This window comes from Python bivittatus, unplaced genomic scaffold (assembly GCF_059951505.1).
Source record: "Python bivittatus isolate LINGU-HERP-01145 unplaced genomic scaffold, Pbiv_v1 ctg000790_np1212, whole genome shotgun sequence".
NCBI lineage: Eukaryota > Metazoa > Chordata > Lepidosauria > Squamata > Pythonidae > Python > Python bivittatus.
Window position 1 is genome coordinate 7,252,849 of NW_028277110.1, and position 12,984 is coordinate 7,265,832.

A 12,984-nucleotide genomic window follows, 5' to 3' on the forward strand; every position below is an offset into this window, starting at 1 on the left:
CGAGGGGGGTGTTTGTTGAAAACACTGATATTCCCAAGCACACAGACTGAGCAAAAGGTCTTGAGCCATTATGTATTATGAGGACAAAATGAGGCCCAAGACTGCTGACATCTGCACAAACTAAATGCTAAAGTATCTTTTGAGGGAGGCCATGAAAGTGATCCACTTCCCAAACAGGAGTGAGCTGACCAAGACATAATATGATGATGAATATTATGATTTATGTGTAAATCCCTAAAGGATGCTTACTTTATGAACCCTGGAGCCACATCCACTTCCTGGCCTGAAGTCCAGCCCATTGAGAGAATTCTCTCCACATTTCACCCAGTTTTCCATAGTCTGCAAAAGGGTTTCACCCAGAAAAGATCAGCTGCTGCCCACTGGGTTGGAGAATCATCAAATGCTTCACAGCCTGGAAAATGCTATTGACACAAAATGCTCTTGATCCTACCAGGGCGAGAACTGCAGCGATCACAGCAGGCAGTCTGCAAAGAGAGGAATGATTCTCTGGCCAAAGATCCTGCACTCCTGCGCCTACCTCTCAAGACTGCTGAGCCGCATAAACAGATGGGGAATTTAACTCAACACTTGGCGCTAGTCGGATTGCAGGTCTGTAACGTGCGGGGCCTGGGGGGAGGGGGCGGGTTGTACAAGATATATTTGAACTCTCTCCCTTCAAGCCACTCCTCACAGGTGCCTGCACGCCTTCTGTTAGAGTGCAGTTTACACCAACAGTTCTTGGAAGCATTCCGGTATAAATCCCGTTGTGCCCCAAGTATCAGTGGAGCAGCTATGCTTGTATTTGCAGAACATAGATTACGGTATGGTAAGGTAGCAGTTGTAGAGATTTCTCCCAGGCTTTGGGGATACGATAACTGTGGAGACTTCCTTTTGTTTTGTCGCTCTGATTTGTTCTGATTTGTTCGTATTTTGCTCTTCCAGCCAGTTTGTATTTCGGCTTTTTAGCTGTAAGCTGCCCAGAGTCATCTGGGAGTCAGGCAATCTATAAATAAATAAATACATACATACATACATAAATCAATAACATTTAACCAAAAACAAGAGCAATAGAATAAAGGACATTGGTTTTCAGTCTGTTCTAAGAGCCTGCAATAATGAAGTGGTGTCATTTTAACACCAGACTTAAAAACGTTAACCTACCTGCTCTCCTTTATATGGCAACGTTTATTCCTTCCCTTAATCCAACATGTGGAAAGGCTGCTTCACTCCATTTCCGGCAGGCCTCCATCTGCCATATCTGGGCTACAAAAGTCCTGGGGAGTGCGAGATGGCAGCACTGCCATCTAAGGTTGTCCAGATATACAGTACCAGTCCTGAGTGAGATCCTACCACGATAGCACCACTCCTAAGTCTCTTTCATACCATCACGGAGCCCAAGCGTTGGAAAGGACCTTGGCGGTCTTCTGGTCCAACCCCTGCCCAGTCCCCAGACCCTCCCAGACAGCCTGGGCTTGAAGGCCTCCCGGGACGGAGCCCCGCGGCTCCAGGAGGCAGGCCGTCCCGCTGCTTCGCAGCTCCTAACGTGGCATTTGGATCTTTCCCTGTAACGCTCCCACCACCGGTTCTTGCCTTACTCTCAGGTGCTCGGGAGAATAAATCCCTCTCTTTTGCCCATTGATAGCAGCCTTCCAATCAATACGCCCTCTCGGCCGGGTTTGACGTTTGCCCTTTTGGACGACGGTACGAGGAGGGAGAAGATTCCCCCCTCCCAAGTCAGCCTCTGCAAGAGGGGGAGGGCTCCCTGCAGGGCTGCGAGTGGCAAAAGGGGCGCGTGGCACGGGGGAGAGGGCGGCTCTGCGACCTGGACCGGGGGAGGTGGCCGGAATCCCCCTGCAGGGAACCTCCGGGACATCCCGGCCAGGGCCTTGCCGGGCCGACTCCCTCCTCTTCCAGCTGAATCCGCAGCTGCGCCCCTTTGGGTGCTGGGCGAGCGAGGGGATGGGCAGCGGCTTGCCGTCTGGGCAGCCCTCCCTGGGCAAGAGCGTGCAAGGCCGGGCAGGCGCTCCCAAGCCATCCTTCGGGCTCGTTCTGGGTCCTCGCGCTCCCCGCCGCTCCAGGGCCAGGGCGCGCGTCGAAGAGCAGCCCCGGAGGCTCGAGGACGTTCCGTTGGCACCCGGCGTTCCGCGAGCCAAGCGACTAACGGCGCATCATTTGAATCGCCGACCCGCCTCCGCCTCCTCGGCCCTCCGCTTTCCCCACGCAGAAGGCGAAGGCGTCCGTTAGCTGCTGCGGCACGGGATTCTTCTCCACGCCGCTCGGTCCCGGGCGCAGGAAGGAGAGGTCTCGGCCCAGGCGCTGGCACTGCGGGAGTCAGAGCTTTGCCCCCGTCATGCCCTGGCTGGATAACTTCTGTGGGTGCTTCAGGAGGGCAAAGGTAAGGCGTTGACTGCGCGGGGACCGCTGTGAATTGGCAACCCCGCTTCCCTGGCGCTGGCGCTGGCGCTGGCGCTGGACGCGGTCTGGGCGCGGGTGCCGAGTGAGCCAGCCGGGCAGGAGTCGGCTGGCTGCCTCCTTTCCGCCTGCTTGCTTAAACGTTAAAACGCTTGCTTTTAACTAGTTAAAAACACAGCTTCATTTGATCTGAAAGTTCTGATTTGAAACATGACCATACTGTTAGACGTAATTAAGGATTAAACACCTCAAGGTACTGGTCGCTGTAAGTTTTATAACTTCTCCAAAGTACCTGTCGCTATGTTCATTTCTGCAGTCGGCTAAGGGCGCAACTTTGGGGCTGCCTTGACATCCTGAGGGCAGCATTTGGGTCTCCACACCTGACCCCTGCGTCTCTGTTAACCTGTGCCACGGAGCTTGGCACTGAGACAGCCATCTGCAGTGTCCTTTTTTAAAGCTCCCCAAAGATCTCCCCCAAAGTGAGACAGAGATCACATAAATCCAGAATGGGGATCCTCTGGTGAGCAGACCTGGAGTAGCAGTTCAACATGCACGCTGCCCATTGATGGTGAGAGACCCTGAGTTGCTCTGAAAGGAAGGAAAGGAGGCAGGCAGGCAGGCGCTTGGGTCGTGCCAGCCCTTTAACCTGGAACGCTGCTTGGTTCACATCACATGCTTAATCCTAAACTGTAGGAAACAAAGAACAGTTGTTGTGCCTAAAACAATAACCATGCTAGGGCTTAGTGTGATGGTTAATATATATTGTGTTATTCCCACAATGCACTGAACCATAAACTACCCAGCCTCATTTTAGCCTGTCTTAGTATATTGTGGGAACTCAGCCTGTTTTTCTGGGAGATGTTTCCAAGTGCAATGTGTGGCTCATCATAGATACTTTGCCAGATCAAAAACTTCTGAATAAAATTCACGTGAAAATATGCAGAAAATCTTTCCTGCCTGCTGAGTAGCCACTTCACCACTGCACATCTGGAACAAGGGAGCTGGACTTTTGGGTAACCGAGCGGGCACCTAGGCAGAAGTGAGCAGCAACACAGGATTGGGAATGAAGCTGAGATTCCAAGCATTGTCCTTCCAACTTCTTCCTCTGTTCTCCCATCACAGAAAGCAACTCCCTCGCTAAAGATACTTCCAGCACAGATTGTACAGCTGTCATGAAAGAGCCCACTGACTGCCCATAAGATAGCTGGAAATACAACTTTTATACAGCACTTGGGGGGAAAAAAACCCAAAGCTACTACCGAAAAGAGCAGTTCTGCCTCTGTTGCGGTGATCTGAAGGGAATGCCTTTGCTGCTGTGCATGAGTCTCACGCCCAGCGGTGATCCCTGTGCTTGCAGCTGTGCGAGTGGCCTCCCTCCCTGCTCTCTTGGGTAAGGGCTGAGATGGGCAAGGCAAGGCTAGAGGTTCCCAGGCTAGAGAGAACCATTATGTGAACCGTTCAGCTGCCCCTTGAGGCCATTAAGGGAACAGTCAAGCATCTGCTAACTCAGCAAGTTGAGAGACCCCCCCCCCCCCCCCGAGTTAAATTCTGGAGCACATACCATTTTTGCACCTCGGTGGGCAAATTTTCTGTTGTATAGAAGGTGCAGTAAAGGTGACAATCTAAATTATGTTTAGCTTAACTAGAGTTGTCAGTCATGTCAAGGCTAGTGTGGAATAAAGGGTTAAGTGTCAGAAAGCTGAGATTTACCGCCAAACCTAGCCTGACATTCTACGCTCATACCTTTGTGAAGGTGTTAGGATTGTTTTGATCATGGTTGAGGTGCCTAATTTAACTGGGGGGGGGGGAGTCCTTTGGACTGGAATGTGTGAACAGCCACATTGATTCAGTGTGACTAATTGTTTTTTCTAATAAGTGTGCATTTCTGTGCATGAAATGTAAGCAAATATGCAATAGGTCTGACTTGTCCCTGGTATGTGTGCATCTGGGCACCTTTACTCATAAGTAAACTTCATTGATGTTAACTGGACTTAAGGTAGAACTGGGCAACAAATGCTGCACTCCTTTGACCCCCAATGTTCATTTTCTGTGTTCTTTCCTGCAGGCTGAGTGTGCAAACCCACTAAGGTAAAGTGGGATTAGCTAATTTGTAGTTCAGGGTGTTGGGTGAACCAAACCAACGTGGTTCTTTTATGATCCAATGCCTTGTGCAAACCCATGGAATTGAGATAAAAAAACCTGTGATTCAGTTAACCACAGATTAGCACTTTGTGCAAATATAGCCGTGATGTTCTGTTTAGGATGGTTTGTTTCCAAACATGCTTGTAATCAGTTGAAGATAGTGGCAAAACATGGGGCTGTTGGCCTGGAGATTTTGCTTCCTCCCTCAGCCAGGCACACTTTTCCCTCTTTCCGATGGGCACAATGACAGATTTTTGAACAGCTCCTAGTTATTTGGAAGCTGCCTCTGATTCTTCTAGCCTTTCAGAAATGGTCCAGCGAGAAGAAGCCACCTCTGGCTGATGGATCATTTGTTGTGCTTGAGAAGGTTAAAGATAAACATTCCCTTTGCAGACAGTTTAGGGTTTAAATCTATTTCTTTCATGAACAAGTCTCTGGAATCTTCTGTTGCTCTCTGAACAATAACCAGTGATGCTTTGAGAGAAGGGATGTACTTTCAAATTTGTGAAATGGAAATGGGATGCAGAGGCACAAGTTTTGCCAAAGTTGTGGCCCTTGTACAAATTAAAAGAGAGAGAAAAGATGCTTGTAATTACAAAGCCATGTCCTGTTCTAGAAGCTCTGTATTCTCCCACTGTTAGGAAAGAGGGATTGAATATTTTGTGAGAATAAATGTTTACTCCAAGGAGATCCTTTGCCATTCATTACAGCGAAAATTGTATTCGCATGGTGCACCATTCCAGTCAGTACTAATGAAAGCTTCATGAATGACCACACCATATTCCCATATTCTAAAACCTACTTGATTGTGATTTCTTTGGATAAATGGAGAGGGGACAGAAAACGGGGGTGGAGGGCTATGAATCCTGATATCCTTGAACTGAACAGCTGCTTTTTGTGATTCTGTTTTGTGAGTGTGTGTGTGAGCTTGCAAGAAGGTTGTGTGAAGTAGCGATGCCAGAGATATGAGAGTGGGTGCATATGGAATTTTGAGAATGGGAAACGTTCATTCATAACAAAGAAGGGAAGATGAGGCACCAGCACACTCTGTGCGCCTGGAGAGGCCAACTGGGGATGCTAAAAACTACAACAGAATTTGCCCAAGAGCCGTCCATGCGCACTTCCCCTTCTGATACTCCCAGGTCACTCCAGCAACTCTTTTCTTCACTCATTCTGTATCATACTCAAGCACCGACTCGTGCACATACACAAGCTCCAATCTGTGCCGCGAGTGAGGCCCTGAGCTTCCCCTCATCCAAGCCACAACAGCAATAAGGCCCTTCCTTTCCTCTTGCCCCTCTATGGTTGGCTGAGTGAATTTCAAACCAAAACACTGGCTTCAGAGGCTCCCCACCTTTATGTCCTGAACGGGTTCCTGGAGGCAGATCTACATGGGCCTTGTATGCTCTCCCCATGCCAACTCCCACAGTGCACACAACCCAGGCTCTCACCTGTCCTCCTAGCCCTAAAAACTCCACTAGCCCACTCTCCCTAAGTGCTTTCATGATGCTCTTCTAGATAATTGTGACTTACATCCTCCGCTGAGTTTGGTGTATTTCAAAGCTGGAGCATTACTTTAGTCTGTGGGACACTGTGAGGGTACAGTGCTTGCTCTTCAGATAAGCAGGGACAGTCAAGTCAGGCAGCTGGGAAACTGGTTAAGAGATTATGAAGTTAAACTGCAGTGGATCTTCTGAAAGTTTCAGTTATGAAGTTGAGCAGAGAATGAGGGCCGTGGAAGGGAAATTTGCTGTTTCAAATGTGAAGAAACAAACCTGCACGAGGTCCCGGATTCAAGACTGAACTCAAGTGGGGCAGCAACGGGCGTCTGCAGCTGTCGGCCACTGCTCACGAGGCACGGCCTGTCCAGCAGCTCCTATTCCTCCTACAGTTAGGAGATTGTCAACCCAGTGGAAATTGCACTGTACCATTTGTTACGTGCCTGTGAGCAGCTGTTCTGCTTCAGAAAGCTACAGCCGCTCTGGTGCCTCACACACGAATATGTATCTCTGGGATAGATCCTGCCTGGTCCCATCCAATTAGAAGCCTCTTCTTCATTCTGACTGAAGAAAAGCAGCTGGAAAGCAAGGTTTTGGTGCCTCTTCTGGTGTTACATTCTAAAACTCTTGAGCTCAGCAGGAAGGGAGCTCCCTAATGGCCTGTGGGAAAATTAAGTTCATCATAATAGAACATTCCTAAAATGCTTCTCTGAAGAGCGTGAGACTCTTGCTGAGCCCTGAGCATTTGGAGCTCTTCAACTTTTTTGCATGTGGGCATTCTTGAGACTCTTGGTGAGGCTTACTCCCAAGTAATGCAGCTTGTGGCGTGTTTTTCTCTCCTGTTCCTGGACTTGTCCTCTTGGCCTTCCTGCCCTTTGCCACCCAGGCCAACCCCACTGCTTCTGATCTGCCTTCCACCTCCAGTTGCTTAGCATGTTTGGCTCAGGCCATAACATTTTAAAATGTTTACTTTCCCTTTTTCCTACTGTGGCAGCTTTTAAGTTAAAAAAATAGGATAAATTCTCCCTTTCCTTTCGGCCAGGACATCATGTGATACAAGAAAATTACATATCCCGAGGATCTCTTTGGCATCAAAGGAAGGTCTGTAGTCTTAAGAAGGAATCTGGAAAATCTGGGGAAGAAAGAAGTTCTTCCTTAGAAAAAAGACCCCTAAGAAGAACCTCATCCAGCAAGAAAAATTGGGATGGCCCACCCAGGTCTTCTTTGCTGCCGGTGGAATTCCTGTGGCCCAACACTCGTCTGTAAATAGCAGCAATGAAATCCCTCCACACAGGCTCATTAGGAAGAAGGCTGGGTCAGAGTCCTGGCCCCGGCCATCTTGCTTCCTCCTTGGATGAAACTCTTTGCCCGGGGGTGGGGTGGGTATCAACTATTTGCACGACTGCCCTAACTGCCCTTATTGGGCTCAGGCGGAGTGCTGCTGAGTTGGAAAAAATGGTGCTGATGAAAAGCAGCTTCGTGCTGCTGATTCAGTTGCAGTGTTGTGGGGGGGGGGGGCAGGAAGGGGCTCGCTGCGGGGCTCCCCCTTGTTCCTGGGTGGATTTTATTGAGAGGAAGGCCCTTCCCAAAGGGGAGCGCAGGAGGCATTCTCCCACCAGAAAAGAACCAAGGACTGGAGCCAGGAGGCAAGAGACCCGTGGTTTTTTCTTTTTAATTTCCTTTGGGGATTGTGCAGAATGCTAGAAAAGGACTGGGGTCTGGAATGCTGAAGGTGGGCACTGCCAGCCTTCTGCCCAGGGCAGAGGCCAGGGGTCAGCTTCTTCTCTGGTGTCTGCCAGCCTCACTGCCGTCGGCTGCTTGCAGAGGGACCTGCTCTGTGCACTTACTTTTTATAGCCCGAGGGGTTTTTCAGAGTGCCGCTTGTTTATTTTATTAGGTTGGGAGTTGCTGAGGCTGAACTCGGGGCCTGGGGATATTCAGTGTCAGGACTTCGTTTTCAGCAAGGTCTGTGTTGTGCTCCCCTCAGGGGTCCTCTGGAAACTAGGCTGCCCTGGGGGAGCACTGGGGACCCCCCCAGTTCTGATCAGTTAGTGGTATCAGGGATGCTTCCACCTGGCACAAAGCTCTCAGGTTAGGGCTCCTTGGTCCCCTCTGCCCCCCCCCCCAATGAAGAAGTCAGAGGTGGAAATAAATATACCCTTTTCCTAAACAGTAGCCTCGAGAAGCTTGATTAAGTCCCCTCAAGACCCCCCATCCTACAGGCAGTTTCTCTGCTCTGTGCCCCCCATAAATCCTCCCCCTCTCTCAGCTAAGCTCCCTCTCCCTCAAGGGTGTTTCCCCCCCATTGCCACCCAAGTGGGTGTTTGATTGGTGGGGGGCTGCCCACCCTCACCAATCAGGGCTGAGAAACCATCACTGGACGTTGTGTTTCTCAGGCCCCTCCCACTGGGTGGGTTCTGTTGCCAGTACTTTATGTGGGGAGGGGGTGATCTCCTTCCCTCCCTTAGCAGAACCCTAGGCACCCTCTGCGCACCGTCTGCCTCAGGGTTTGGATGCCAAGCAGGGTCAGGACTGGCTAATGCTTGGACAGGGGATCACCAGGGTCGAAAGCTAGTCTGGGAAGTCCCATCCCACGCACGCGCGCGCGCACACACACACACACGAAATCCCAGAATGCAGCAATGGCAACATTCACATTGTTATCCAGAAATTGTTGTCCACTTTCATTTTACTTTTCACAAGAATACTTGGGAGTTGCTTCTGTGGGTACAACAGCCGCAGTGAATACAATAATAACAGTGAAAGACAGTGACATATAATACAAGAGAAAAAGGAAAAAGGACATATTAAAAAGTGACTCCCGCCTCCCTCCAGACAAATATAAGCATTTACAGTAACTTAACACCTTCTCTGATATTACAGAAAAAGAAACTCATCTTCCCATTTCTCATCACTAAAAAGAACCGTTTTAAGCTTAAACAACTAAATTTATTTTACATTTTGACTTATAACTTTCTCTAATAAGTAAAACATTAAAAAAATTATCCCCATAAATATAAAGAATATCAAACAATAGTAACATGTACATTTTTAAACTAGATCCAATAGGTCCCTTTTACATAGTAACCCTAACTTTCTCTAACAAATAGGAAATAAAAGATTCATCCCTATATATATAAAAAAATTACATCATCTTGCAGTCCCGGTCAGAAAAGAGATTCCAATAATAACAACCCAAAATCAAAACTTATACAATTTAACCCTGGTCAAATAAGTCCACTTTGAACACCTTTTTCTTTTTCTTTTAAGAGGCTTGATCTTCAGTTGCTTCTTCAAATAAAGAGAAATGGAGTTAGGGGAGATAAGGGATAAAGATTATTTTCTTTTTACACAAAATAAAACATGTTTTATAGAAATAAAAAACCCAATAAGTAACGTTATCTTACAGACTTGGCATAAAAATAAAAAAAATATCTAGTCCAGGAATATCACCATTGACCCGAATTGTAGACTTAGAAAAATTTCCAGAGAACCTTAAGGCAGGATTAATAAAAAATATGGAGTGAGTTGGAGTATTAAGATTGAAAGTTTGGTTAAGTAAAGTTTCTTGTAGAGATGATATAAAGGAAATATTTAAAATGTCTTGGTATAATGTACTGCAATTGGAGGCATGGACTAAGGATTGGGTAAAACAATATGGGAATGCAGACAATTAACAAAATTTGAGGAATTAATACAAATGAAACAGAATGATACAAACAAAGTAACAAAAGGTAAAATATAAAAAATATTGATAGAAGGTAATCAAGCACAACAAGGAGTGAAATTTAGTTGGGAGAGTGATTTAGGTATTAATATTACAGAAGAGAAATGATCAAAGATTTGGACACAAAGAATTATGAAAAATATGTCTGTTAGAATTAAAGAGAATTGTTATAAGACAATTTGGAAAAGGTATATGACCCCAGTAACTTTAAGCTATTATAATAGAAGTAATTTAAAAAATTGTTGGAGGTGTAAAAAAGAAATTGGAACTTATTTGCATTTATGGTGGTAATGTGAAAAGGTAAAAAAAAAAAATGGGAAAAGGTTTTTGTTGAGATTAATGAAATATTATCTGTTAATTTGCAAATAAGCCCCAAAATTGCATTACTGTTAAATTTTGGAAATATGAAACTAGAATGGCAAAAGAAAGAGATGATAATTTTTGTTACTGCATTAAGATTAATAATAGCTAAAAATGGAAAATGGATTTTGAATATGAGCTTGAAGATTGGTTTAAAGAAATATGGAATATTGCTATTAATGATAAATTGACATGTGAACTAAAATATAAAAAGGGTCTGGCAAAAAGGAATGATTTTGATGTTATATGGGGTGAATTTCTGGAATATGGTTTTGTTAAAGGGAAGGGAGTAAAACCAGGTCAATACATATCATCCTTTTGGAGAGGAGGGCTTATTAAGAATTAGTAATCATAAAAAATTATGATAATAAAAAGTAAAAAGATAAGGAGGGTTATAAGTCCCATGGGTAATGGGTGCACATAGAGGTTAAGTTTATATGTGTTTGGTTATTTGATTATTTTGGTTGTTTGATTGAATTATTTTGTGTTTTTGTTATTATTGGTTTTGTAGTTTATATTTTAAATTAATAAAAAATAAAAATTTTAACATGCACACACAAAATAATGTCTCACATAGTGACTTCTTATAATTTTCTCCCTGTCTGGACATCAGCCAGCAAAGTTTGTATACCCATTTCATCTTCTTTCTCCATGTCACTCTTGTAATCAAACTTCTAAGTCCATTTTCAGATCCACAACATCTTTTTCCATATCTTCCATATCTCTTTTATAATCTGGCATTTCTTTAAAGTCCATTTTAAACTCCTTATTCAAATCAACCTCAGCTTCTGTTTTACCCAATAGAATATTTTCTTCTTCTATAACCTCTGTTAGATCCAATTTTAAAAATAAGTCCCAAATACATTGTTCTCAAACAGATTTAAATTCTTCTATAGTAAGACAATATTCTTCCATTATGTCAGGATGTATCTTTTCCTTTAATTGGTCTCTGGTTCCCTCTAGTTAACTTTCAAAGGCCAGTCTTATCTTTTGTTTATTTTCAGAGCCAAAACTTTCCCACAATAGGATTTTTTACAATTAAGCCCCAAACCATCTGCTGTATTGTTATAAAAAATTAAAACTAATTAAAAAAACTAATTGAAAATTAAAGTCCATTAAAAAACCCTATTCTTTCAAATCCATCTGGCACCTTAACTGTCCCCAGTCAGCATTCTTAACTCCCTTTTGCTGTTTCCCAAACTTAAGATGTTTCTTTTTAATCTCTAAACTTACTTAAATCTTCTTTCTTCCAGGATAGAAGGAAATACTCCTGGTGTACAGCAACTTGCCTTTCAGAATGTTTTAATGTCCAAGTAAATTGGTAATAAGTAATTTCCGATGGTCATTAAAAGAGGAAGTGAAAGCAAATCTGGTGTCCTTTTGAAGGCTCTGAGCCGCGGCTTGTCCTCAATGTTTCCCACGACTCCAAGAGCGCTCAACCTGCTGGAAATCACTAAAATGCGATCTCTTCACAGGGAGCCTCTGTAAGGAGTACTTGTGGATGACCCAGTGATCTCCTTTGTCTGGAGATACTGTAGTTCCAAAGAACTGGACCTTTCGCCAGCTCCAAATGGAGCTGTCCTCAATCTGCCATTACTTCCCTGGAAGTCACTCTTCTCAGATGTACCTCCACCCCAGCTGGTAACTTGCCCAACCCAACTTGCCCAAGCCTTTTTAGGAAGAGCTTGGCTTTCTGTGTGTAGCAGGATTGCCTGTTGTGTTGGAAGCACGTATGTGGTGTGAAAACATGTAGTGGATCAAATGATTCTTTTAACTGCTGTCCTTGTTTCTTCCACAGTGTGGCACACCGCAAGAAGACGAGCAAAATGGTGGTGAGTTGCATTTCTCTCCTTTCTTTCTGTCATTTGGTTCACCCACTGCCACATGGTTTGCCAAAGATGGCATAAATTAAACAACATGTGCCTCAGCAACCCAATCTGAAGGTTGACCTCAGGTTAAGAGGCTTGAGTACCTTAAACTGTCAACTAAACTCCATGTGATTATTTTATATACTATACAGAACAGTCTAGTGCATGTTTACTCCAACCTAAATCATAATGAGTAAAATTGGATTTTCTCTGTTGGTTTGAAATTTTAATTAACTTCTGACAGTCCTCTCAAACTTTTGAAATTTCTCTAGGCATTGTTATACTTTGGGGTTTCAAGGACAAGAACCTCATATCATTTTAAGACATGATTGCACCTGTTATCAAATCTTGATTAGCATGGTCCAGTTAAGGAAAAATAATGTCATATTTCCAACTTGATTTTTTTTCTTGTTCTATAGGTACTTTTTGTAGCTTTGGATTTTGTGATTCATAGTTCTTCTTGCCCTGTTTGGGAAAAAAGGAGTAAGTGCTCTTCCTGTGCACCTGACTTTTTAATGTGAAAAGAGACAGATGTTTTCAACAGAGAGATTGTTTGTCTGCATGTTTAACATGCTTGGACTTCACCTGCTAAAGCAGTTGTTGGATCTCTCTTATGTAGGCCTGGGAGTCTGCAGAGGGAGGCAAATGATTGTCTTGGTTACTGAATCAGCAGTGGAGACATCTAATTCTAATCTTCACGCAGGATTGCTTTTTGTAAGAGAGCTTTACTAAAACCAATTCCTAGGAGTCTCATCTCATTGTGCCTGATGGGAGCTGGCCTAGCCTGGCTTGGCCCGGCCTAGCGGGCAGGATGCAGGTTTAAAATCCTTCTGATTTACTCCATAGGAATAAAGGGGAAACTATGGATAAAGAAATGGCAGGAGCGTATGTGGTGTGGGTCTGGATGAGTTTGCTTTTCAGACTGGGACTTTTCCGCTGCAGCACGTGGCCTCTGCTGAATAGAGGGGCGCTCAGC

The 12,984-nt window shown here is 45.0% G+C and overlaps 1 protein-coding gene across 2 annotated transcripts in view; it reads left to right on the top strand.

Annotated features, from left to right (window-relative positions):
• Nucleotides 1-443: 443 nt before the first annotated feature.
• The window catches only part of STARD8 (StAR related lipid transfer domain containing 8), a 92,636-nt gene continuing 80,095 nt past the window's right edge, over nucleotides 444-12,984 (top strand). The window contains exons 1-2 of one of the 2 annotated variants that reach the window (XM_088129252.1): nucleotides 444-609; nucleotides 11,939-11,972. In XM_088129252.1, coding sequence (XP_087985378.1) covers nucleotides 568-609; nucleotides 11,939-11,972 — 76 coding nt within the window. In that variant the 5' untranslated portion in view covers nucleotides 444-567. Of the gene's footprint in view, nucleotides 610-2,335; nucleotides 2,396-11,938; nucleotides 11,973-12,984 lie in introns of those variants that run through there. The other variant, XM_088129255.1, reaches the window with a different exon arrangement.